The 25,722-nt window shown below is 39.4% G+C and overlaps 1 protein-coding gene across 1 annotated transcript in view; it reads right to left on the reverse strand.

Annotated features, from left to right (window-relative positions):
* Positions 1–288: 288 nt before the first annotated feature.
* Positions 289–25,722, reverse strand: part of PLA2R1 (phospholipase A2 receptor 1) — a 113,511-nt gene continuing 88,077 nt past the window's right edge. Inside the window, exons 21-30 of the mRNA XM_036254539.1 lie at positions 18,046–18,163; positions 17,260–17,390; positions 16,755–16,902; positions 12,934–13,172; positions 8,736–8,904; positions 6,852–6,992; positions 5,901–6,017; positions 4,406–4,582; positions 898–930; positions 289–778 (exon numbers count right to left, since the gene is read on the reverse strand). Coding sequence (XP_036110432.1) covers positions 561–778; positions 898–930; positions 4,406–4,582; positions 5,901–6,017; positions 6,852–6,992; positions 8,736–8,904; positions 12,934–13,172; positions 16,755–16,902; positions 17,260–17,390; positions 18,046–18,163 — 1,491 coding nt within the window. The 3' untranslated portion in view covers positions 289–560. The remainder of the gene's footprint in view (positions 779–897; positions 931–4,405; positions 4,583–5,900; positions 6,018–6,851; positions 6,993–8,735; positions 8,905–12,933; positions 13,173–16,754; positions 16,903–17,259; positions 17,391–18,045; positions 18,164–25,722) is intronic.

Below are 25,722 nucleotides of genomic sequence, written 5' to 3' on the forward strand. Positions count from 1 at the left end.
TATTTTACAGCCTAGAACTGGTGACCTTTAAGCTCAGAAAACAGTGTTTTCCAAACCCAGCTGTTAGAACTGATTGAATTTAAAAGATTGCATTAAAAACAAGCAAGAAACTGCTCAGCATCTTTTTCCTTTTCCTGTCATATTTAAGTGTAGGGTTTTAACATTTTTTGTATTTCCTCTCATTTAATAGAATGAGTGTCGATTATGTCTAAATAGTTTAGATTTAAAATCCCTCCCCCCATATTTTTGGTAGAAACATAGCCATGCACAAACGATTATTCACATTGGTTTAAGAGTTTTCAATAGGGAGTTTCTTTTAATAGTTCTTGTTTTCAGCATTACGTAATTTCCCCTTTTTAAGAATAGATCACAGTTGGGGAAATGAATAAATCAACACCCATCTAACTTAGTTACAATTCAAAACCATGGATCACTTCAGGATTGAAGTAGGGACACAGTTCACATTATAATGGCATCTGGTCTGTAAAGGAAACCACAGAGGAGGCTTCCCTTGAAGTCTTCTTTACGGGTCCTCATGGCTGCGCCGTTCTCTGACTTCATTACTGTTGGTCAATCTTCTCAAGATCGGAAATGAGAATATTTTCTTCCAAATGTACCGTGCTGAAGTTGGCTGTAGGGTAGTAAGGGTTCCCAAACTGGACAAGCCTCCTGACGACACGCGCCCTGTGCTTGTGTATGCAGCAGGAAAGCGCGGACAGGGCCAGAGCGGCTGTCAGTGTCAGCACCACTGCGAGTGGGACGGCGCCGTGACTTGGTCCTGGAAGGAGGAAGGGGAAAGTCTCAGCCAGAGAAGGGCCATCGGCACCGTCGCGGAGTGACTTTCTGTCTGGTCCTTTCTAAGAAACATCAAAATGTTCTCTACTGTTCCACACATACCTTTTCCTAGATGTTCTTTCACCACGTGAATATCTAAAGTCAAATAAAAAGAAAAAAAATGAGATGGAGTTTTTCTTTTACTTCAGCAAAATGACGTTATTACTTATAGCAGGGCTTGGCCGACTGTGGTCCACGGGTTAAATGTGGGCTTCTGCTTTATAAATAATGTCTCATTGGGACTCAGCCACGCTTGTTCATTTCTGCTCTGTGTTTGGCTGCTTTCATGCTACAGCGGCGGTATGACAGGGAGCACATGGACCCCAGAGCCTAAAATAGTTCTCTCTGGCCCTTGACAGGACAAGTTTGCTGACCCCTGGGTTGCAGTAATTATTATTAGTGCTTGCAAACACATACACGGTCTTTTGTAACCAAAGAATTCCCATCTGGTCTCAGTACTGTGCTGCAATAAAAACGTGAGTGAAATATAGTCCGTGCCTGCAGGGAACTCAGTTTTGTTGCGATCTGCTACAGAGTTTGTCCAGGGATGAAAACCTCCGTGCCTTTATGCAAGGCTTTAAAAACCAACATCTCGCCCTGGCTGGTTTGGCTCAGCGATTAGAGCGTTGGCCTACAGACCAATGAGTCTCGGGTTCGATTCCGGTCAAGGGCATGTACCTCGGTTGTGGGTCATCCCTGGCCCTGGTCGTGTGGGTAGCAGCCACTCGATGTGTCCCTTTCATGTCGATGTTTCTCTCTCTCTCGCTCCCTCAACATCTTGTATTTGTGATTTCAGGATCTTGAGAAATGAGTAATAGCACCTCCATTCAAAAAGTTAAAGGGCTCCTGTTTGAGGGTTTTCTACTGTGAAAATGTATCTCTTTCAAGTAGACTCTGTCTCAGAGTTTGAACTCTGCTATTTTTGAAATCTAGAGAAAGAGGTCGAGAATGATCCAGAAAAAGATTAGTAAAGGATTTGTGAGTGGAGGAAGTGCCTTGGTACACTACTTATGCCTTTTCACTCTTACAGACTTAAAAGAAACATCAATGTTATTACCAATAGCAAAATCACATTTACAAAAAACCTTGTTTTTGCGCCCAGCTGGTGTGGCTCAGTGGTTGAGCATCAACCCCTGCACCAAGAGGTCGCTGGTTCAATTCTTGGTCAGGGCACATGCCCAGATTGTGGGCCAAATACCCAGTGACGGGCATGCAGGAGGCGGCCAGTCGATGTTCTTTCTCATTGATGTTTCTATCTCTCTCCCTTCTTCTCTCTCTAAAATCAATAAAGATAAAAAAAAAAAAAACAAGAAAAAACAAACAAACCTTGTTTTTGCAATTTATTTTATTTTTATTATTATTATTTTTTTTATCCTCACCAGAGGACATTTTTCCATTTTTTGCTCAGGTAGAGTGGGAGAGAGAGAGAGGAACAGAGAGAGAGAGAGAGAGAGAAACATCGATGTGAAAGGGACACATCGAGTGGCTGCCACCCACACAACCGACCAGGGACGGGGACAAACTGGAACCAGTGATACCTCGGTTCTCGAACATAATTCGTTCCAGGAGGACGGTCGAGAACCGAATTGTTCGAGAACCGAAGCAATGAAACCAATAGGAAAGCGTGACTCCACAAAGCGTGACTCTCTCTCTGCACTCACACTGATGACGCAAGCAAGGCGCGCTGGGCCGAATGAACGCCATTCGGCTCATCTCGGAAGTTCGAGTTCCAAATATTTGTTCGGATTCCGATACAAAAGTTTCTCGAATCTCCATTTGGTCGAAAACCGAGGCGTTCGAGAACCGAGGTATCACTGTACATGCCCTTAGCGGGAACCGAACCCGGGTCTCTCAGGACCGCAGGCTGACGCTGTAACCGCTGAACCAAACCGGCCAGGGCTTGTTTTTGCAATTTAAAAATAACATTGCATAATACAGTTGAAATAAGTGTGTGTGTGTGAAAATACTTTGAGAAAGGCTGTTAAAAGAAAGAGTATTTTCAGGATGGAGGCAGTGAGGAGGTGTAGGAGTGTGTGGTCAGAAAATTTGGAGTATAATCCTTGATGTAGCTTTGGTTTGGACAAGCACTTTTTTCATCTGTAAAATGGGAATATTCTTGCCCTGGCCGGTTTTGCTCAGCGGTTGGAGCGTTGGCCTGCGGTCTAGAGAGACTCGGGTTCGGTTCCCGCTAAGGGCACGTACTGCGGTTGCAGTTTGTCCCCGGCCCTGGTTGGTTGTGTGGGTGGCAGCCACTCGATGTGTCCCTTTCATGTCAATGTTTCTCTCTCTCCCTCTCACTCAACCTGAACAAAAAATGAAAAATGTCCTCAGGTGAGGATTAAAAAAAATGGGAATATTCAATCTACTCCTCTGCCTGGGAAAGTTGCTGTGAAGGACGAAAGAGGCATGCTATGAATTGTAGGAAGTTTTAAAGTCCTGTACAGACAGGAAGTGTTTCTGATTTGTTCTTGATATGTAAATGCTACGGATAACTTGGACGTGTTATTTATCACACGAAGTTGATACACTATTTGGGTTTCAAACATCAGTGCCCATGCCTACCAGTTTTCCCTTGCACACATGCCCAGTATGCCACCGGTCACCAAGGCCTCTGATCATCCCTACCACCACCCTTTTTTTGTCCCTAGTTCCATCCCTCAAATTGCAGCGGCCTCTCTTTACATCTGGATGAATGTGGCTCCACTGCAGGTGTCCTCAGAGCACAAGGGGGTCCCTGTCTCCTTCACCACAAAGTTCAGCTCTTCTTGGATCTTACATTCCTGCCAAGTTTTATTCCCATCTCTACTAACGTGGGCCCTTCACTCCCATCTAAGCTCATTCTCCATAGCTGCCTTTAGTCATTTGTCCAAATATGTCTTCCCTCCTCTATTCTCTTCTTTTGGGATTCTAAGGCCTCATCTCTGTGAAGTCCTCTCCCGCTGCCCAGGCCACAATGACTCCTCCATGTTTGTAATACTGGCACCTAGAAACTGTCGTGGTTATTATACACACCTTCCCGCTGTTAATGATCCTTATTAATGCCCCATCTTTGAAATCTCTACTACCGTTGGCAACAAACTAGAACTTTCTGGCTTAGATTTCTAAGATTATTTTTATCACTACAAACTAAATATGCAGGTCAACATAAAGTTAAAATCACATGTACTTACCCATAAGGGCACCTAAAGCCTAGGTTATATTTCTTGGGCCCAAAGATGAACTTTAAACTTCAGAGTTGCAGTTGCCAGAATGAGGGTTGTCACTGGACATTTCTAGCTTTCTTTGCTCGAGGTAAACTGTTTTTTTTTTTTTTACCCATTAGGTTTACAGTGAGGGTGACACAAGAAAGTCATAGTCTTTGAGTTGATTTTTCATGATTTTCCCCTCAAATCAGAAAAAGAAGGAGCTGAAACGTTCTATGACTTGTCTGAGGTAGAACGAGGTGAGAAAGTTAACTGACTCTGAGTACTCCCTGAATACTTGGATTTTAAAAGCTTTCAATGCTAAAGAAGTGGGTCAGTGTTAGTCAGAATGGAATCAAAATAAAGGATCACCCTCTGAAATGACCCACCTGCCTCCATTTTACATATAAATCCTTTTTTTTCTTGACACGGAGATAACTGCCACACTCCTTCAGGGATCCTCAGAGCGACACACGGAGGGGGTTGGATGTGATCCATTTCTGGCTTCCGAATGCCCCAGTTGGACTGGTCTGTGGGAGTCCCATCAAACCACTTCATGGTTTTATCTGCAGAAAAATTGCCGACTTATAAGTTATGTGCATGGTTATCAAACATACTAAGACTGGAATGAACCATAAAGAGCAGCCCCTAAATTTAATGAGACTCTGTCCTTATCTGATGCTTTTAACTCAATAAGCACAGTTATGAACTCAACATCACAAGGTAGGTATTAGTAAAGTTGCCTTGTGAACAACTCTATTTTAATTTAGTTCACTTAAGATATCATGTTTGTTAATGTAAGTTTTAATTTTGAAATATTTCTTATCATTATAGGCAATTTAAAGAAATCATTTAGTACGGTTCAGACTGACAAACTTTAGAAGAGGGGGCAGGCGTTGGGATGAGATAAACCACAGAACTTATATGCATGTATGTGCAACCAATGGGCATAGACAGCAATGCTTGGGGGGATAGGGCGGATGGGGCCTGGGGGAGAGGGAAACATCTGTAACAAAAATAAATAAATTTTTAAAAAAGAAATCATTTAATAAACTAAACTCATCAACACAGAAAAAAAAATCCTTTGAGGTCCTAACATCTATATCATTACAAAATGGCTCACTTTCTAAAGGAATTTTACAGTGTGTTCCTTTAAATAGCAAGCCAGTGGTGTCCCAAAGGGTGGGGGCCGTGGGAGAGGCCATCCATGTGTAAGCAATAAAGGGGTGCATGGTCTGAAAAGGACTTAAAACCAACAATAAAACTAACTAAAAGTCAGTCGGCTTTTTATCACCATGCGCTAGAAATTCTGAACAACATCAGTGATTGAAACAGTCCTCCTCCAGGGTAGACCCACGCTCTGCGTCGGCACACCACTGTGACACGATGTCCATACCAATTTAAGTAATTTTCTTCACAAGCATTTTCAATAACCAACATTTAAACAAAGGATAGAATACCATGCTCTCATTGGAATACAAACTCTGGTCTTTATGAGTAGCAAATAATTCTAATAGCATAATTCGTTCCTGAAACATTTCCATAACTCTGTTGTGCCTTTTAACATTTAGGAACCTGGAGTATTTTCAAGTGGATATGGTTTTAATGTCTATGACTAAGTCTGTGAACATAGAGTTCCAGTCAAATATCTTCACATGGATACCCTTGTTTGCTTGTTTTCATTTTGGGTATTCTGGGATTATTTCACAGGAAAGGAGGGTATAGAAAAAAGGGTTAGCAAATAAATGGCTTTACGACTTGTGCTATTTTTTTACAGCAGGTGTCTCCAAGGAGAGTTTTCTGGTTTGTGGAGACCATTTTCCCCAACCCCGACCACCGTGTGTTTATTTATGGCCTCTCCTCTTTTCTCCACACGTCACTTACTGTCACCATCAAACTGAGCATTCAACCAAAGCATCTGGACAGAAGAAGCAAAACCAAAAAGCTCTTCTAGGAGAAATAAATTTTCAGCCTCATCTTTGATTGTTAAAAGATTAGATCCTATAAAAGAGACAAACAGCAAATGAACATATAAATACAATTTGAAAAATGTCTCCCATGCCATAATTTGTAAAGCTTTGAAAAGTGAAAATTTCCATTGTATGTCATTTTTTATTAAAAATGTTAAAGCAGCCTGGCCAGTGTGGCTCAGTGGTTGAGCACTGACCCATGCACCAAGAGGTCGCTGGTTCGATTCCCGGTCAGGGCACATGCCCAGGTTGTGGGCCCGGTCCCCAGTGGAGGGCTTGCAGGAGGCGGCCAATTGATGTTCTCTCTCTCTGATGTTTCTATCTCTCTCTCCTTCTCTCTTCCTCTCTCTCCAAAATCAATAAAGAAAAAAAAATGTTAAAGCAAAACCACATTTATTGAGATATAAGCTTGTATCTCAGAAAGCATAGAATACTACTTTTAGGAAACCTTAGAAATTTAGAATTCAAATGCATTCAAAGGAACATATTTTTGGGAAACGTACAGTATTCTGAGACATCATCTTAAGTTTAAAATTTTATATTGGGCATTTAGTTTCATATATTAGCCATCCCCCAAATATGCAAATTCAATAGTGTTTATCTTTTCACTTTTTAAAATTGCTGCTTAAATCACTCAATAATCAGATAAAAAATTAGATTGTTTACTGAAATATCAAGAAGGAGCACACTGACATTGCCCATGGACACAGAAAACATTGTGGTGAAGACCTGGGGTGGGGCGGGAGCTGGGTGGAGAGGGACAAAGGAGGGAAATGAGGGACATCTGTGATACTCTCAACAATAAAAATAAATTTAAAAAAAGAAGGACCACATTGAAAGCATTTTACCATCCCAAAAGAATTACCTTTCTCTTTGCAAAATTCATGAGCAGCCTCAAAACTCACACTGTCTAAGACTGTAGAAAAACTGTAGCAATTACTTTTGAATTTTCTCCAGGGAATAGATGTTTCAGAGCACAGCTCTGGGTGTCCAAATGGTCTTGTTTCTATAAACAAAAATCAGTTATGATTTCAGTGTGGTGACTGAGTTGAGATGAACATTGCATTACATTCTATGAAAGATCAAGATAAATATACGTAATGAGATTTTCATGGCAATACTCTGAAGAGTGAGCTTAATATAAATTATTACAAAACTAGGACTGGTTTATAGCATTTCTGGCAGAAATAATCTTTACCTACACATAACAGGATATATTAATGCATAGCTTCGTAAGCTTAGTTTGGTTGCTGCCTGGGTGAGGTGGCTGACTCTTGTGTTTACAATTAGTATCATATTGAAGGATAAGATTCATAGAAATACTGGCTGCTGGATGAAGCTGGCAAAGGGTGATTCCAAATGTACAAAATGTGTTACATGCAGTGCTGAATTTTACAGATTTAGCAAATCCTCACCTGCTAATCAACATATTAAAGAAAATAATGTATTCAATATCATATCATATAACATAATGTTAACATAACATAACATAACACAACATAACACAACGTAACACAACACAGGGAGATTTGGGGTGGACTTTGTTTCAGATGGCAAGCATGAGAATCAGACACATCTGGGCTGAAACCCTAGTTGTGTGGCTGTGGGCATGATACCTAACCTTATACTTTGGTTTCTTTATCTACACAAGAGAGCTAACAATAGCATCTTTCTTACAACCAGAAAAGTTGAAGTGAGCTAGTGCCTGATGCTCCCTAAGCACTCAATAAACTCAGTGTTATTGAAGGAGAAGGCGAACTTGGATGGTGTTTTAGACGCAGAATTGGCTTTTCCAATATATATGGCTATTATTTACATTTTTATCCTGAATTATTTTGATCTGCAGTTACATAATGTGCAGGCAATTTGACTTAGAGTATCCAGAATGTAAAGAACAAATGCACTTTTACTAAATGAGATTCAAAAAGAGACCAACTAGTGTTAAGGCACTCGATGTACACCGCGGTGATGAAGGAATGGGGCAAACATCAGAAAGCAGGGAGAATTGGCTTCTGCTCCTGGGGCTGTGGATGGACACCTATGAGATCTTCAAGAAGCTATTTAATGCTCTGAATTTATTTCAATCTTCAAAATAAAGTTCACCTGGCCTAACTAGGTGAATTTTAAGTGTAATGAGATGTTATCATCATTTTAACATTTAAATGTTAAATATTATAGGTATAAATATTATTACCAGTATTGTTATTATGATTCTAGTATCCTATCTGTCCTTGACTTAAATGTAGATCCTCAGTCTGACATTCAAGGTTGTCCATGTTCCTAACCCACATTTCTAGCCGAATTTCCTACCTCTCCCTTAACCATACCTGCAACGCAGGAAAATCTCATCACCAGCTTTGCATTACACGGGCCCAGCCTTTCTTCCTTCCATATCTTTGCCCAACTTCCGCTCAGAATGCCTGTCTGTATCCCATTATTGCCCCGTTCACATCCCACTCATTCTTCAAGGACAATCTCCACAGTGAAGTCCTTCAAGAAGTCTCTCTATATTTTCCAAGTGAATATGATATGTTCTTTTCCTTGCTAACACCCACAACGCTTGCTACCTTTCATATTATTTGATAGCCCTGCCTTGTATAATAGTTATTTGTCTGTACGTCACCTACCAGACCAGAGGCTTCTTGAGGGCGGATACTCCTTACTACTCTTCCTAATAGCTCCTGCTTAGCACAGTGCCTTGCATACAGTAGGTGCACAGGATATATTTTTTGAGTTGAATAGAACCTACCGGTAGCTACATGACAAATGGCTCCTTGCAGATATGTCTCGCAGGCTGTGCTACTCCAGCGCCCGTTGGTGTCAGCAAAAACACAGTCACCCAGCAAAGATGGTTCATCATCTTTCCAGAAAGTGAAGGAGGATTTGGTGTCATCTGACCAATCAAAATTGAGACCATTCTGTGGAGGGAAACAGAGCCATCATTTCCTCGCCAAGACTGCTGGTGGCATCCCCAGTGCTGTCTGAGCATCCCTCACGCCACACGCAGAGCTGTATTCCCACATCTTAGATTTCTGTTTCAGGGTTCTAGGACAGCTTGTGAATCCGGCCTGACGAAACATCTGCCACAAGAGATTTCTTGTTTTGGTTGGGGGAGTCCTTGGCTCCTTGCCACCAAGCAAGCAATCAGAGTGAAGTTGGATCCATACCTTATTCTTTACACCAAAATAAATTTCAGATTGATCAAAGATTCAAACATAAAATTGAACATATCAAAGTGCTATAGAAAACTTGGCTAAATATTTTATACTCTTAGTGTGGGGAAGATCTTTCCACGTTTGACAAAACTTCAGAGACCATAAAGCAAAAATCGACTACATAAGTTAAAACATTCTGTAGTACAATAAACACAATAAACAACCACAAAATACTATCCTTGCTCCTATCAGACCAGCAAGGATTAAAATTTTGACATACCCAGTGCTGGCAAGGATGTGGGAAAACTAGATGTTATCACACACTGTTGTTGGCATGTGGACTGGTGCAAACTTTTGGAGGATAATATGGAACTACTTGTTAAAATGTAAAATGTACTTAGCAACTTCACTTCCGGGAACTCTTCCTACTTGCACAAAGGTACTAGTGCATTGTTTATAAATGTGAAAACTGGGAAGAACTCAAATGTCCATTCAGAAGATAATTGTTTAACAAATCGTGGTATATCCTTGCATGTTAGATTTTTAGGTGTGACATTGAAAGCCACACAAGGTATATTAAATAAAAAAAACAAGTTTAAAGACAGCATATCTAGTAAGTTCTCATTTGTATTTAAAAAAACCATACACATATTCATCCATTACATTTATATATCTGTGTCTATATATAACATTTCTAAATGACACACAAAAAACCATTAACAGTGATTAACATTGGGGAGCAGCACTAGAGGTCAGTGTAGAATAGATTTACTTTTCACTAACTTGAGTATAAAATATTTTTATTAAAGAGAGAAAGAAAACTACAGAAAAAAAAAATCTCACTCTCCAAACAACATCCCAACATGTAAATGTCAAGGGGTACTGACATAATTAATAAGCAAATTTCTAGGCAGGAAGCATGATTCATTTTTCTTGGGGATTTTTTAAAAGCCACAAATTACTGAAATGCGGGTGCTTGAGTTTAGCATGTGTTCCAGTACATACATGAGGAAGCATTCTGAAATTTCTCAGAAATTTTCATAAAACCTTTGAAGGACATTTATTTTCAGAAATTAAGCAGGTGGGTCTTTACTCTAAAAAGGTGTACACCCACTTTGTGGTCATATGCTGCTCATAAGGTTGGTCAGTAGTTATTGTATAAACCGATTATTTAAATGCTACATTTACTTCTTAACAAAATCTTAGCAAATCGAATCCAGCAATATATTAAAAAATTATACACCACAATCAAGTGGGATTTATTCTAGGAATGCAAGACTGGTACAATATTTGTAAATCGATAAGTGTGATACACCACATAAAAAAAATAAAAGATAAATATCATATGATCATATCAACAGATGCAGAAAAAGCATTCGACAAAATCCAGCATCCATTTTTGATAAAAACTCTCAGCAAAGTGGAAATAGAAGGCCCATATCTCAACATAATAATGGCCATTTATGACAAATCTACAGCCAATATCATACTCACTGGGCAAAAACTAAAAGCATTTCCCTTGAAACCAGGAGCAAGACAGGGATGTCCATTTCACACTCTTATTTAACATAGTACTGGAAGTCTTAGCCACAGCAATTAGACAAGAAGAAAAAATTAAAAGGGATCCAAATTGGAAAGGAGGAAGTGAAACTGTCATTATTCACAGATGACAAGATATTGTACATAGAAAACCCTAAAGACTCCATCCCAAACTGCTACATTTAATAAATAAATTTGGCAAAGTAGCAGGATACAAAACCAACGTGCAGAAATTATTGGCATTTTTATATACTAAAAATGAACACAGGGAGAAACTAAATAAAACAACCCCATTTACCATTGCAACAAAAAAAATTAAGATACCTGGGAATAAACTTAACCAAAGAAATAAAGGACCTGTTTGCAGAAAACTATAGGTCATTGAAAAAAGAAATAGAGGAAGATATAAAAAAGTGGAAGCATATACCTTGTTGATAGATTGGAAGAATAACATCATTAAAATGTCCATACTACCCAAAGCAATCTATAGATTCAATGCAATCACCATCAAAATACCAAAGACATATTTCGCAGAAGTACAGCAAATACTCCAAAGGTTTATATGGAACCAAAAAAGACCACAAATAGCCACAGCAATTTTGAAAAAGAAAGACAAAGTAGGTGGGATCACAATACCAGATATCAGGTTATACTACAAAGCCACTGTCATCAAAACAGCCTGGTACTGGCACAAGAACAGGCATATAGATCAATGGAACAGAACAGAGAACTCAGAGATTGACCCAAGACATTATGCTCAATTAATATTTGACAAAGGTGGCAAGAGCATACAGTAGAATAAAGACAGCCTCTTTAATAAATGGTGTTGGGAAAATTGGACAGCTACATGCAAAAAATAAATAAATAAATAAATAAATAAATAAATAAATAAATAAACTAGACCACCAATTTACACCATACACAAGAATAAATTCAAAATGAATAAAAGACTTAAATGTGACTCGTGAATCCATACAAATCCTAGAAGAAAATGTAGGCAACAAAATTTCAGACATCACACGCAGCAGAATATTCACTGATACATCACCTAAGGCAACAGAAACAAAGGAAAAAATTAATACGTGGGACTACGTCAAACTCAAAAGCTTCTGCACAGCAAAAGAAACAAGCATCAAAATGGGGAACCCACTCTCTGGGAGAACATATTTGCTAATGATACATCAGATAAGAGGTTAATTTTCAAAATATATGGAGTACTCATACAACTCAACAAAAGGAAGACAAAAAACCCAATTAAAAAATGGGCAGAGGACCTGAATAGAAAACTCTCCAAACAGGACATACAAATGGCTAAGAGACATATGAACAAATGCTCAATATCACTACTCATCAGAGAGATGCAAATTAAAACAACAATGAGGTATCACCTCACACCTGTCAGAATGGCTGCCATCAACAAATCATCAAACGACAAGTGCTGGCGAGGGTGTGGAGAAAAGGGGACTCTAATACACTGCTGGTGGGAATGCAGACTGGTGCAGCCACTATGGAAAACAATATGGTGTTTCCTCAAAAAATTAAAAATTGATCTGCCATTTGATCCAGTGATCCCACTTCTAGGAATATACCCTAAGAAGCCTAAAACACCAATCAGAAAGAATATATGTACCCCTATGTTCATAGCAGCGCTACTTATAATTGCTAAGATCTGGAAACAGTCCACGTGTCCATCAATAGATAAATGGATAAAAAAGCTGCGGTACCTATACACAGTGGAATACTATGCAGCTGTAATAAAGAAAGATCTCTTATCCTTTGAGATGACATGGAGGGACCTGGAGAGTATTATGCTAAGCAAAATAAGCCACTCAGAGAAAGACAAATATCACATGATCTCACTTATTTGTGGAATATGATGAACAAAATAGACCCAGAGACATAGAAGTAGGGTTCAGACTGATAACTTTCAGAGGAGGAGGTGGAGGGGAGGGAAGAGATAAACCAAAGAACTTATGCATATAAGCATAACCAATGGACACAGAGAGCAATGCTGGGGAGCGAGGGCGGGAACAGGAGGAGGGTATCTGGAGGAAAAGGAGAAACATCTGTAACAAAAATAGATTAATTAAATAAAAAATATATAAAAAGAAAGCATGACAAAAATATAAATGCTACTTTTACTATAATTTCTGGGGAAATTTTTTCTGCGCTAATTTCAGTGGTTCTATTACTGAGAAGTAGATGTGAAACTTAATGAGGTGAGGATTGCCCAGGGGATCTTAAGACACCTACATCTGCAGAGAACAGCCCAATCCAGTGGGCATGTCCTAGCCGGTTGAGGATAACAGTGAGGAAGGACTGATGATACTGATCTGCAATGCTGACCAGCTCTGCTCCATGCATCAGGCAGCTTTTTAGTGCTGTATACCAAGTCACGTTTGCACTAATGATTTTGTAAGTTCTGTTTCCATAGTGTAAGGTATTGGGGAGTGGATACATATCAGATATATTTACACCATGTCCAGAAGTATCTAGAACAAGAACACAACAAAAGTCATTTGTAGCATCTGGATGAGAACGGGGGAGGCAAAGCTTAGTATGGGAACCTGTCCCAGCCATCCACGCTGTTGTTAACATCCGCCCTTTTCTTCCCAGGACTGACTACTTCGAATGGAGGGTGCTACCTGAAAGTGTAGGGTGCTAAAGAATAAAAACACTTAGGACACTTAACGGATGAGTTTCTTAAAAAAACAAAAACCAAAAAAACCCCACAGATTAAACATTTCCAGAAGGTTTCTCATCTTGACCATCCTTTGTCAAATGGACCACTCTCGTGGAATGCATGCGGTCCCCTCAGGTAGGTTTCATTCTGTTGGCTTCCTCGGCCTAACCCACGCTGCTCTGGCAGAACTTAACATTGGTAAGAGAATATTGACATTTGTCATGTAGTCAGATACTGCACTGCAAACATATTTACAAGTGTGCATTCTCAAATATAATACTTTATTAAACTTTTGAGACTGTATGGTAGTTATCGTGTTTAATGTTTACATGTTTACAGTCTATGAAGAAGTTTAAAAATTAGTGAACACTTAGAAATACATACAGTTCTTATAAACAGTTACAGTTAAGGTCACCTGTCAGAGTCAAGGTTCATGAATCCCACCTGTGATTCTTGGCGCTTTCTGGTGCATGAGCAGCTGTGATCACAGAGAGACCAACCCTGTGTTTTACATCCAGATGTTTCCCTTTTAATATGTGCGCTTGCCTTTTTGTTCTGTATTGTATTATGTATTTGCATACATTTTGAGAACTTATAATACAAAAAGAAGGTAAGGGTTTCTTAAGTGTCTGATCCAAAGCACCTAGAATTTCTTTCTGTATACTGGTTTATTACATTTGGGCTTGAAAAGGAGCATGGTGAGGTGTGAAGAGGTCAGAAAAACTGTGACTCAACTATAGTCCTGACCCTAAATGGCTAAGAAAGCTTGGGAAATTAGTTAATATCTCCAAACCTCCCATGTATGGTCTACAGGATTAGTAAGGCCTTCCTTAGAGCAATGTGGGTAGAATTCAATGTGATCTCTACAAAGGGCACTGGGCATAGTAGGTACTCAGTAAATGTTGCTTCTTGCCCCCATCGCCGCCTCTTGCCACACTCTCCCAAATAAAAATGACAAAGTGGGAACTCAACTTTTACCTGCAAGTGTTGCCTCAATACATGTTGTAAAAGCAAAGTGAAATTAATCTGTTTACCAAGCCAATTGTGATGGCCGCACTTTTTATTTTTTAATTATAAAAATTTTTTTCTTTATTGATTTTAGAGATAGAGGGAGAGAGAGATAGAAACATTGATGAGAGAGAACATCAATTGGCTGCCTTCTGCATGCCCCCCACTGGAGATCAGGCTTACAACCTGGGCACGTTCCCTGACCGGAACGTTCCCTGACCTCTTGGTGCATGGATCAACGCTCAACCACTGAGCCACATTGGCCGAGCGTGATGGCCACACGTTCATCATCTGTTTATTTTTTGTTAGAAGTCTGTTTGCCAGCCTATGTACAAAGTGTAAGGTTGTTTATACAAAACCGATATAATACCAAATAGCCATTTAAAAATGTTTACAGTTAGACAAATTAAAGTAATTAACATTTTTTGTATATGTGACCCAAATACCAATTTAACTGTTTGCCCCCACTAAGTTATAAATCTGTATTTTCACATTATGAATGACTCCTTATTAAGTTGATTTCATCAAGTTTCAAAACATAGGTGACTTTGAGCAACATGATTTTCCCACTTGTTTCTGTGGAAAAGAAAGAGCCATTGGAAACCAATATCCAAATTGGGGGTGTTGACTTTGCCCTTGTCTCTCTTTTTATTCAGACATTTTATTCTTTCACACAGATTAGAGACTTCTGGCTATAAGCCCAATATAAATGCATTAATATGGCACATAAAGAGAAAGAGCAAAATTTGAGTGATCATTGTGGACTATAAGAATTTGTGTAGTTGGCCTGGCTGGTTTAGCTCAGAGGTTAGAGCACCGGCCTGCAGACCGGAGAGTCCCAGCCTGGGTCCCAATAGGGGCATGTACCTCCGTTGCGGTTTGTCCCTGGCCCCGGCTGGGGTCATGTGGGTGGTGGCCAGTCAATGTGTCTCTCTCACATTGATGTCTCTCTCTCTCTCTTCCCTCCTCTCTTCCTCCTGCTCTATCTTAAGATAGATGCAAAAGTGTCCTTGGGTGAGGATAAAAAAAAAAAGAATTTGTGTAGTTGAAAAATACAAATTATCATTTGTTAAGCATATGCTGGGAACTTGCTAAGGACTGTATATACAGAGAGTCTGTGAGATAGTTATTATTCCATTTTATAGATACAGAAATCAACGTTAGAAAGATAGGAAACTTGACAGTTTATTTACAGAGGTGGGCTAGGAGCTCGGGAGTGGCAAGGACTCCAGCGCCCGTGCCCCAACCACCACTACTCTGTACTAGCTCCAAAAGAACACGGACCTTGTTAGTCCCCAAAATATAAACGAGAGAAAGTAGTCAGGAGTATATTTCAAATAAGAGAGCAACATCCAGATTGTACAATAAAATTATTGTGTTTAACTTGAATGCATTACTTATTTGTTCTAATCCTCAAGTTCCTCATTTGTAAAATGGGGAGATTTTACACGAGGATTTTATGGTGTAAGGCCAGGCACAGTGCCAGGTACATCATAAGTATGCAAAGACATGGCATATTGATATTATTTTTTTTCCCTAAGGAACTCTGATTTTCTCATACTACTCCTGCTATAACTGATCTGGTATTTTCTTTCAGTTCCCACCCACTATTATGATATCTGTGAACTAGGTAACAGGCCTTCCCAGAACTACTTTTCTGAGGATGGGTTGCTACTGAGCATAATCAAAGGGTTCAACAGTAGGAGCTATAATTCATATCACAAGTAAGTGTCTATACTAGGTGGCCCAAGGTTCCACACAGCTCCAGACACAAACCATGGCCTCCTAAGAGTACCATGGCACAGGGAAGCCTGGCATTCAGCAAAAGCATGATATATGAGCTATTGTTATTTTTATTTTTATTACTCAAGGTCCTTTATGGGCATTCACACTATTCATCCACCCCTTGGCTACTTGTAGTAGCATGGCCTTGGGACGTCACGCTGGAAGTCATCGGTGTTCTCACCATCAGACCTGGAAAGCAGCCGCACGCCACGTGTAGCCAGAGACCATTTTTAGCGTCCTAAGAAAGGAGTAAGTACTGAGTTGGTTTATTTTCTTGACTCTTTTCCAGCATTTCGCAATGTCTTTTTTTTATTGCCTGAACAGACACATAACCCCAGAACAAAGCAATAAAACCTTTTAATATGACTAAATGGATACATAAACTTGGCCATCACTCATGTGGTCTCTGCAGTCCTTAAAACCCCACTGGAGGGCATACTCCTGGGGTTGCGGAAATTAAATGACCATATGTATGGAAAGCTCAAATAGTCAGTGCCCTGTTCGCTATGAAATTGGCAGTTATACAGCATGTAAAACAAAATGGAAGAGAAGAGTGGGCCATGGAAATGAAAGTAATAAAAAAGCAAATATTTCTTACCTTGTATTTTCTCACAAACAAACCCATAACCTTCTTTTCCACAGTCTTCAAAAAACCATTTTCCAGTGAAATAAAAATTAGGATTACTTGACAGCAAAGCACAGAGAGGAATGTGTTTTTGAACTTCAGTGGTGTTATGACTTGGAATCTTTAAAACAATACATTATTTTTTAAAAGGTAAGCATATAACATTATTATAATATTGACATTTTTATTAAGGACATAATTTAAAAAATTCAAACACCATTATTCTTTTTTTGCCTTTAATAAACCTGTTCACAAATCACTTCACAACCTAAAACATAAATAATTCTTGTGATGCATAATTACGTTTATGGAACATATGACAATTATATAAAATTACATTATTAAAAATTAATATATTAATAACCGACTAGTAAAAATTTATATCTATAAAATATAGGAAGCTTAAAAAATTTTAGTAAACAAGTCTTGAATAGAATCTCTTGCCAATTTCTAAAAAAAAATAAATCTTAAAACTTACGTTTATTATATCAAATGGAGACCAGTTAGAATATACCACAGGCTTTCCATTTAGCCATTTTTCATAATCAGCATTTTGTAACCCTATCCACACATCAGTGGTCTGGCCAAAAAGATTCATAGTAATAAAAGCTGAAAAATAATACATTATAAAATTCAATACTATATAAACCATTTGGGCCATCAACCAATTCTGTTTATAGTTACACTATTATTTAAATGACAGCAAAACTTAATTACCAATCAATTGTCAGAATTTGTTACTTTGTCCTTATTAAAGTAATACAGTCTCTTTCACTTTTGTTTCAGTTTAAATTGACAGAAATAACCTGGTTAAGCCTGGGATTTCATCATATCATTAACAAAACCATTTTTAGTGTTGATTCATTGCCTTTCTTAACAAAAGAGGATCTATTTGCTATATTTAAACTAAGGTATACAATTGCTTAATATCTAACACAAGTATATAAGTAAATCTAAAGGTATCTAAAAATTATGCCAAGCAATTGTAATAGATGTTACCTCAGATTATTTTAGCCATTTTGAAATACAGATCACAAATACATCTCTATTCTTTCCACTACTACTGGTAAGACAAAAGGCTGCAAAAATCAACAGTTTGTAAGCCACCCTGTGTACTAACTTTTACAGATGTCATGACATAAACCTTGTAGGTAAAACTGAAAATTCATGAAAATATTGATTTAGAAATGTTAGTATTTTAGGGGAATAGTTTAATAAATACTTGAATAAAAATGGTTATTTTTGCCTGATGAACATTGACTACCTTGCTCTATCTCGTTTTCAATGCTGACCAGTGTCCCCCCTTCTTCAACACAGAAATCTCGAGCAGACGTCCAGTTCCTCCAGCCACTTGGGTCTTTGGGGATTTTCACCAAAAAACACTGTAAAAACAATGTCAAAAAATCCCATTCATTTTTGTATTTTTATAATGAATTAAAAATTTCTTAAAGACACTGAGGATCAACCTTGAAAATTCTTGACAATTGTTTTTTTTTTTTTGCTCAGAAATGACCCCCCCCCCCCCCCCCCATCGAGCTGCTCCAAGGTGTGAAATAAAACAAAGGACCAGCTTTCAGGGGGAGTATACGCCCAGCTTGCATTTGCATTGGGCAGGAACAAAAGCAAGGATGTTTTGCCATACAGGATATCAGAACAATGTCTTCCACTCAATGAAAAATAGTATTCCTTCTAAAAAGAAATCAGCCTACTTACAAAGCTCATAGTGGCAGATTTGATCTGATTAATAATAACTTGGTTCAGTTTCAATTGCCAATACACTTCCTCACTTGAAGTGGGAGAGAAATACTAGGGAGTCAAAACTGTATCAGTATTTAAATTCACTAAGAACTTGGGATCAGCCATGTGGTCAGCAAGTGCATGAGGAAAAGCCAGAATGGAAACCATGAGCCCAGTGGGAAGAGAAACTAGGGCAGGGCCCAGAAAACCTAGGAAGAAGACACCAGGGGAGGGTGGTCAACATTGCCAAATGCAAAACAGAGGGAAAGCTGTGGGATTTGGCCGTGAGAGTTGATTGTTACTCATGAGAGAATCATATCTGGCATAGCAGAAGTCACTTATGGGAAGAGGAAGAGAAATGGAACAGTAATTGCCAGGCAAGATGGGCAAAGTTGAAGAAAAGCCCCCCACTCCTAAAGCTCAGTAAAATTTTAAGCATGTTAGTAGGGCCAAATGGGAGAGTGGGAAGAGAGAGAGAGAGAGAGAGAGAGACTATAACTGATCAGGCTAAGTTCTAGAGAACCCAGGGAAAGGACACTCCATAGGAATATTCTCTCATCAATGAACGTAAACAACCCTGGTCATTAATAGGTCAAATCTCAAAATCTTGCCATTGAGAAAATCCCAGCTGCAAGATAATTCTAGGGTAGTGTGGAAGCCTACCCTTTAGAGAGATTCCTTCTCCATCCTCCTCTGGAATACCATCTTTGCCCATCCTTCCTTAGTTTCTAAATTTGTCTGCCCTCCATTCCTCCCTCCTCTTCATCATAAGTTCTTTAGAAAACATATAGACTAAGTGTTGTCCCTCCTCTTTGAACACCACAACAAAGAAGGTCACCAATACATATGTATAGAGTAAAATAAAACCCAATAGACTTTGAAATGGTTATCAAATGACATTGTCAGATATTCTAGATTTAGTTCAGTGGTTCTCAAATGGGGCCATTTTGCCCCTCGGGGGATATTTTGATAATGTCTAGAGATATTTTTGGTGTCACATCTCGAGGTGGGGGGATTGCTATTGGCATCTAGTGAGTGGATACCAGGGAGGCTGCTGGACATTCTATAATGCACAGGTCAGTCTCCCAGAACAAAGAACTTTCCAGCCCCAAATGTCAACAGTGCCTAGGTAATTCTTTTCAGAACTCAGTTCTGATCACGTCACTCTTTAGTTTAAACCCTTCAGTGATTTTCCACTGTTCTTAGTATAAAAACCAGAAACCCTGATCTAACCTGAAGCTGAGTTAGCAACTAAGAAAGGAAGTACATTTTCAATTCTGGTTCCCTTTACCTTGTTTGCTTCACAAAGAAACAGAATTGGTTGTAAAAGATTTTAATTTTACAACAACGGCCCTTTTATCTATTTCTTTCATTTTTTCTCTTTCCTCTAATTACAAATTCTAAAGAGTGGCACATACTAATTATTAGGAGGTCTTATCATTTAATGTGAATTCACCTTGTGTTCAGATAGTCACACTAATGAACCATTCATAAATACCAATGAACCTCATTGGGTAAGTTAGCTCAATAAATCTCTCCAGAACACACACACACACACACACACACACACACACACACACACACACTCCCCTCTTCTCCGATCCCTCCACCCAACATTTGCTTCAGTCAAGATTTACTAGCATGACTGTGGCAGTGTAGCCTCCCATTACCAGGACTTCATTGTTTCTAAAAATATAACATATTTACTAACACACTTCAAAGTGGTGTTATTAATAATTAAAGTAGAGCAGAGAGATGAAGTACATCATCCTTAATTTTAAATTGTTTGTTTACTTACTAATTTATAAAATGTGATCAAGTTTAATGCATCTCTGATTAAGACTGTGAATTAAGGATATCCTCCTGTATTCCAAACAAGTTTTTTTTTAATATATTTTTTTAATCCTCATCCGAGGACATTTTTCCATTTTTTGTTCAGATAGAGTAGGAGGGAGAGAGAGGAAGAGAGAGAGAGAGAGAGAGAGAGAGAGAGAGAGAGAGAGAAAGAGAGAGAGAGAGAAACATCTACATGACAGGGACACATCGAGTGGCTGCCACCCACACAACCCAACCAGGACCAGGGACAAACTGCAACCATGGTACATGCCCTTAGCGGGAACTGAACCTGGGTCTCTATGGACCACAGGCTGATGCTCTAACCGCTGAGCCAAACTGGCCAGGGCCCAAACAAGTTTTGAATGTAAATTTTAAAATTTTATTTCAAAGTCATTTCCAGCTTAAAATTTGAAAATAGAATTCATGATCTATCCCCCAAACGTGGTCCTTTCCCAGTGTTCTTACTGACATTGATTGGCATATCAGTGCTGCATTTATATAAGCTGAAACCTGGGAGTCTTCCTCACTCTCCCACTCCATCACCCCTTTAATCCTACCATTTGGAAATTTTATTTCTCAGAGTCCCCCACCATTCCCACTGCCCCACATTCTCTGTCACCATCCTCTTAGCTCAAGCTACCGATGATTTCTTGCCTGGGCCCCTGCAATGGCTTCCTAAGTGCTCTTACCACCCACTCCTGGCCTCTCTCACTCTGTATTGGCCCTGCAGCTTGCGTGATTCTTCTCAAAGCAGTCCCTCATTTGTTAAAACCCTTCAAGGCTTTCCCATTGCTTTTAGATAAAAACCAGAAACTCTAAGACGATATAACCCTTGCCTACTTCTTTCATCTCACCACGCATGTTCGAGTTCTCTGCTTTTTTTGGTTTCTTAATTATGTCACATTCCCTCCCACCAGGGGACCTGAGCACATGCGGTCACCCCTACTTTTAATGCTCCCTGTCATTCTGACCACCCCAGTCAGCTCCTCCTCTTATACACTTTAACACTTCTTCATCATATGTGTCACAACTTTATAGTATTTTCCGATTAGGAGAATGTGGCAGTGAAGTGAATAGAAGCTACACAGAATGTCTTCCAGGACCAAAGTGGTATTACAACTAAAACAATGACAAGTCATCTGGAGAAATCAACTGAATATCAGCTGGACAGAATCCTTACAACTAGGAACATAAGAGGACCCCAAACTGAGACTGGTAGGAGCTGCAGAAGCATGAGAGGGCTGCCTATGGGCAGCAGCTGAGGGCTGGCTTAGCTGTGAGCAGTTCCCTCTGAGAAGTGAGGGATTAAAACTCCAAGCTGGATCCCCAGCACAGCATGGCAGAACAATAAATAGGTTACCAAGGAGATCAAGGTAGAAATTAAAAACATCCTGGAAATCAATGATAATGAATACAGAACAACACAAAAATCTATTGGATGTAGCAAAAGCAGTCCTGAGAGGCAAGTTCACGGCACTACAGGCCTACCTAAAGAAACAAGAAAAATTTCCAATAGACTATCTAACCCTACAACTTACAGAACTAGAAAGTAAACAAAAAGAAAAACCCAGAGCAAGTAGAAGGAAAGAAATAGTAAAGGTCAGAGTGGAATTAAATGACATGGAGACTAGAAAAAAAAACAATTCAAAAGATCAATCAAACAATGAGCTTGTTTTTTGAAAAGAAAAACAAGATTGATGAACCTTTAGCCACACTCACCAAGAAACAAAGAGAGATGACTCAAATAAACAAAATCAGAAACAAAAGTGGAGAAGTCACAACTGATACACAGAAATACAAAGCATTGTTAAAAATACTATGAACAATTATACGCCAACAAACTGGACAACTAGGTGAAATGGATAAATTTCTAGAATCACACAGTCTCCAAAAACTGAACTGGGAAGAGATAGAGAACTTGAACAAACCAATAACAATTAAGGAAATTGAAACTGTAATCAATAAACTCTCAGCAAACAAAAGCCTGGGTCTGGACAGCATCATGGAAGTTTTACTGAACATTCAAAGAACTAACATCCATTTTTCTCAAATTATTCCAAAAAATTCAAGAAGAAGGAAGAATCCCAAGCCCTTTTTATGAAGTCAGCATAATCTTAATTCCAAAACCAGATAAAGACACTACAAAGAAAAAAACTACAGGTCAATATCCCTGATGAATATAGATGCCAAAATCCTCAACAAAATATTAGCAAATCAGATCCAGTAATACATTAAAAAAATTATTCACCATGACCAAGTAAGATTCATGCCAGGGATGCAAGGCTGGTACAATATTTGCAAATCAATATATGTGATACACCACATAAACAAAGTGAAAGATAAAAACCATATGATCTCCCTGGCCAGTTTGGCTCAGTGGTTAGAGCATCGGCCTGTGGTCCAGAGAGTCCCGGGTTCGGTTCCCGCTAAGGGCACGTACCTTGGTTGCAGTTTGTCCCTGGCCCTGGTTGGTCGTGCAGGTGGCAGCCACTCAATGTGTCCCTTTCATGTCTATGTTTCTCTCTCTCTCTCTGTTCCTCTCTCTCCCTCCCATTCTACCTGAACAAAAAATGGAAAAATGTCCTTGAGTGAGGATAAAAGAAAAAACCATATGATCATATCAATAGATGCTGAAAAAGCATTTGACAAAAATCTAGCACCCATTTCTGATAAAAACTCTGAACAAAGTGGGAATAGAGGGATCATATCTCAACATAATAAAGGCCATATATGAAAAACCTACAGCCAGAATCATACTCAATGGGCAAAAACTAAAAGCATTTCCCTTGAAACCAGAAACAAGACAAGGATGCCCACTTTTACCACACTTATTTAACATAGTACTGGAAGTCTTAGCCACAGCAATTAGACAAGAAGAAAAAATTAAAAGGGATTCAAATTGGAAAGAAAGAAGTGAAACTGTCATTATTCACAGATGACATGATATTGTACACAGAAAAACCTAAAGACTTCATAAAAAATCTACTAGATTTAATAAATGAATTTGGCAAAGTAGCAGGATACAAAATTAACATCCAGATACTATGGCATTCTTATACACCAATAATGAACACTCAGAAAGGGAAACTAAAAAAACAATCCCATTTACAATTGCAACAACAACAACAACAACAACAACAACTACAAAATACCTAGGAATAAACTTAACTAAGGAGGTAAAAAGACCTGTTCTTAGAATACTACAAACACTGAAAAAAGAAATAGAGGAAGATATAAAAAAGTGGAAACATATACCATATTCATGAGTTGACAAAATCAACATCATTAAAATGTCCATACTACCCAAAGCAATCTACAGATTCAATGCAATTCCTATTAAAATACCAATGGCATATTTCACAGATCTAGAACAAATACTTCAAAAGTTTATATGGAACCAAAAATGACCCTGAATAGCCACAGCAATCTTGAAAAAGAAGAACAAAGTAGGAGGGATCACAATACCAGGCATCAAGTTATACTACAAAGCCACTGTAATCAAAACAGCCTGGTACTGGCACGAGAACAAGCATATAGATCAATGGAACAGAACAGAGAACCCAGAAATGGACCCAAGACAGTATGCACAATTAACATTCAACAATGGAGGCAAGAGCATACAATGGAGAAAAGACAGTCTGCAATAAATGGTGCTGGGAAAATTGGACAGCTACATGCAGAAAAATGAAACTAGACCATCAACTTACACATACACAAGAATAAACTCAACATGGATAAAAGACTTAAATGTAACCTGTGAAACCATAAAAATCCTAGAAGAAAATGTAGGCAGAAAAATCTCAGACATTATATGTAGTGGAATTTTCACTGATACATCACCTAGGGCAAGAGAAACAAAGAAAAAATTAATAACTGGGACTATATCAAATAGCTTTTGTACAGTAAGAGAAACCAGCATCAAAATGAAAAGGAAACTCACTCTCTGGGAGAACATATTTGCCAATAATACATCGTATAAGGGGTTAAAATCCAAAATATATAGAGTGTTCATACAACTCAACAAAAGGAAGACAAAATCCAATTAAAAAATGGGCAGAGGACCGACAAATGAGGACTTCCGGTCAAGATGGCGGCGTAGGTAAACGCGGTTTTGCATCCTCCCACAACCACATCAAAGTTACAACTAAACTACAGAACAAACATCATTCAAAACCGCCTGAAATCAAGCTGAATGGAAGTCTTACAACTACGGAATGAAAGCAGCAGCCACATCCAGACTGGTAGGAGGGGCGGAGGTGGATGGGCTGGTCCCACACCCACGTGTGGCGGATAAAAATCAGGAGGTTCCGCGGCTGGGAAGGTCCTTCCTGAGGACTGAGGGGTCCCCATCCCACACCAGGTGCCCCGCTCAGGGTTCCAGTGCCAGGAAGAGAAGTCCCCATAACTTCTGGCTGGAAAAACCAGCGGAAACTGAGGCTCAGGGAAGCTGACGCGGCGGGAGCCCCAGGCAGCTCCCTAAAGGGCCCGCGCATGGACTTATCGGACTCTCTCCCACTAAGCTCGGAGGGGAGGCAGCTCGAGGGGCACCAGAGACATACAGGGAAGAACTGAGCTGTTTGGCACTGGAGCGAGGGCTGGAGGGGGGCTTTCTCGGGGACAAACGTGCTGTAAGAGGCCTTTGTTCCTTTGGTGAGCCCTTCCCCGGGGGCGGCAGACAGCAGCCATATCTGGGACTCCAGCAACCTGGCTCACACTGGTAGCCCCGCCCTGGTGGCTCCCTGAGGCCCCGCCCCACCCCACCCAACTTTCAGGCCCACCCAAGCTGTTGCCACTTGCTTAACCATAGGATTGACCTGTCTTGGATCCTGCTTCAGGTTTTTCCTAAATTCTTTCAAACGAGCAGCATTGGGTCTCAGCGAGCACCATACCTCTCATTAAGTAATACACTGAAACAAACACAGGGAGGCAGCCAAAATGAGGAGACAAAGAAACAGGTCCCAAATGAAAGAACAGAACAAAACCCCAATAAAAGAACTAAGTGAAAGGGAGATAAGCAACCTAACAGATACTGAGTTCAAAATACTGCTTATAAGGATGCTCAATGAACTTAGTGAGAACCTCAGTGAACTTAGGGAGGGCCTCAAGAGCATAAAAAAGGACCAGTTAGAAATCATGGATACACAGTTAGAATTGAAGGAGGCATTAACTGAAATAAAGAATAATTTACACAGCTGCAATAATAGAGTACGTAAATCCAAGGAGCAAACCATCGATTTGGAATATAAGGAAGCAAAAAATCCCCAATCAGAACAGCAAAAAGAAAAAAGAATCCAAAAAAATGAGGATAGTGTAAGGAGCCTCTGGGACAACTTCAAGCGTGCCAACATTCACATCTTGGGGGTGCCGG

Source organism: Molossus molossus, unplaced genomic scaffold, assembly GCF_014108415.1.
Source record: "Molossus molossus isolate mMolMol1 unplaced genomic scaffold, mMolMol1.p scaffold_m16_p_11, whole genome shotgun sequence".
NCBI classification, from domain to species: domain Eukaryota; kingdom Metazoa; phylum Chordata; class Mammalia; order Chiroptera; family Molossidae; genus Molossus; species Molossus molossus.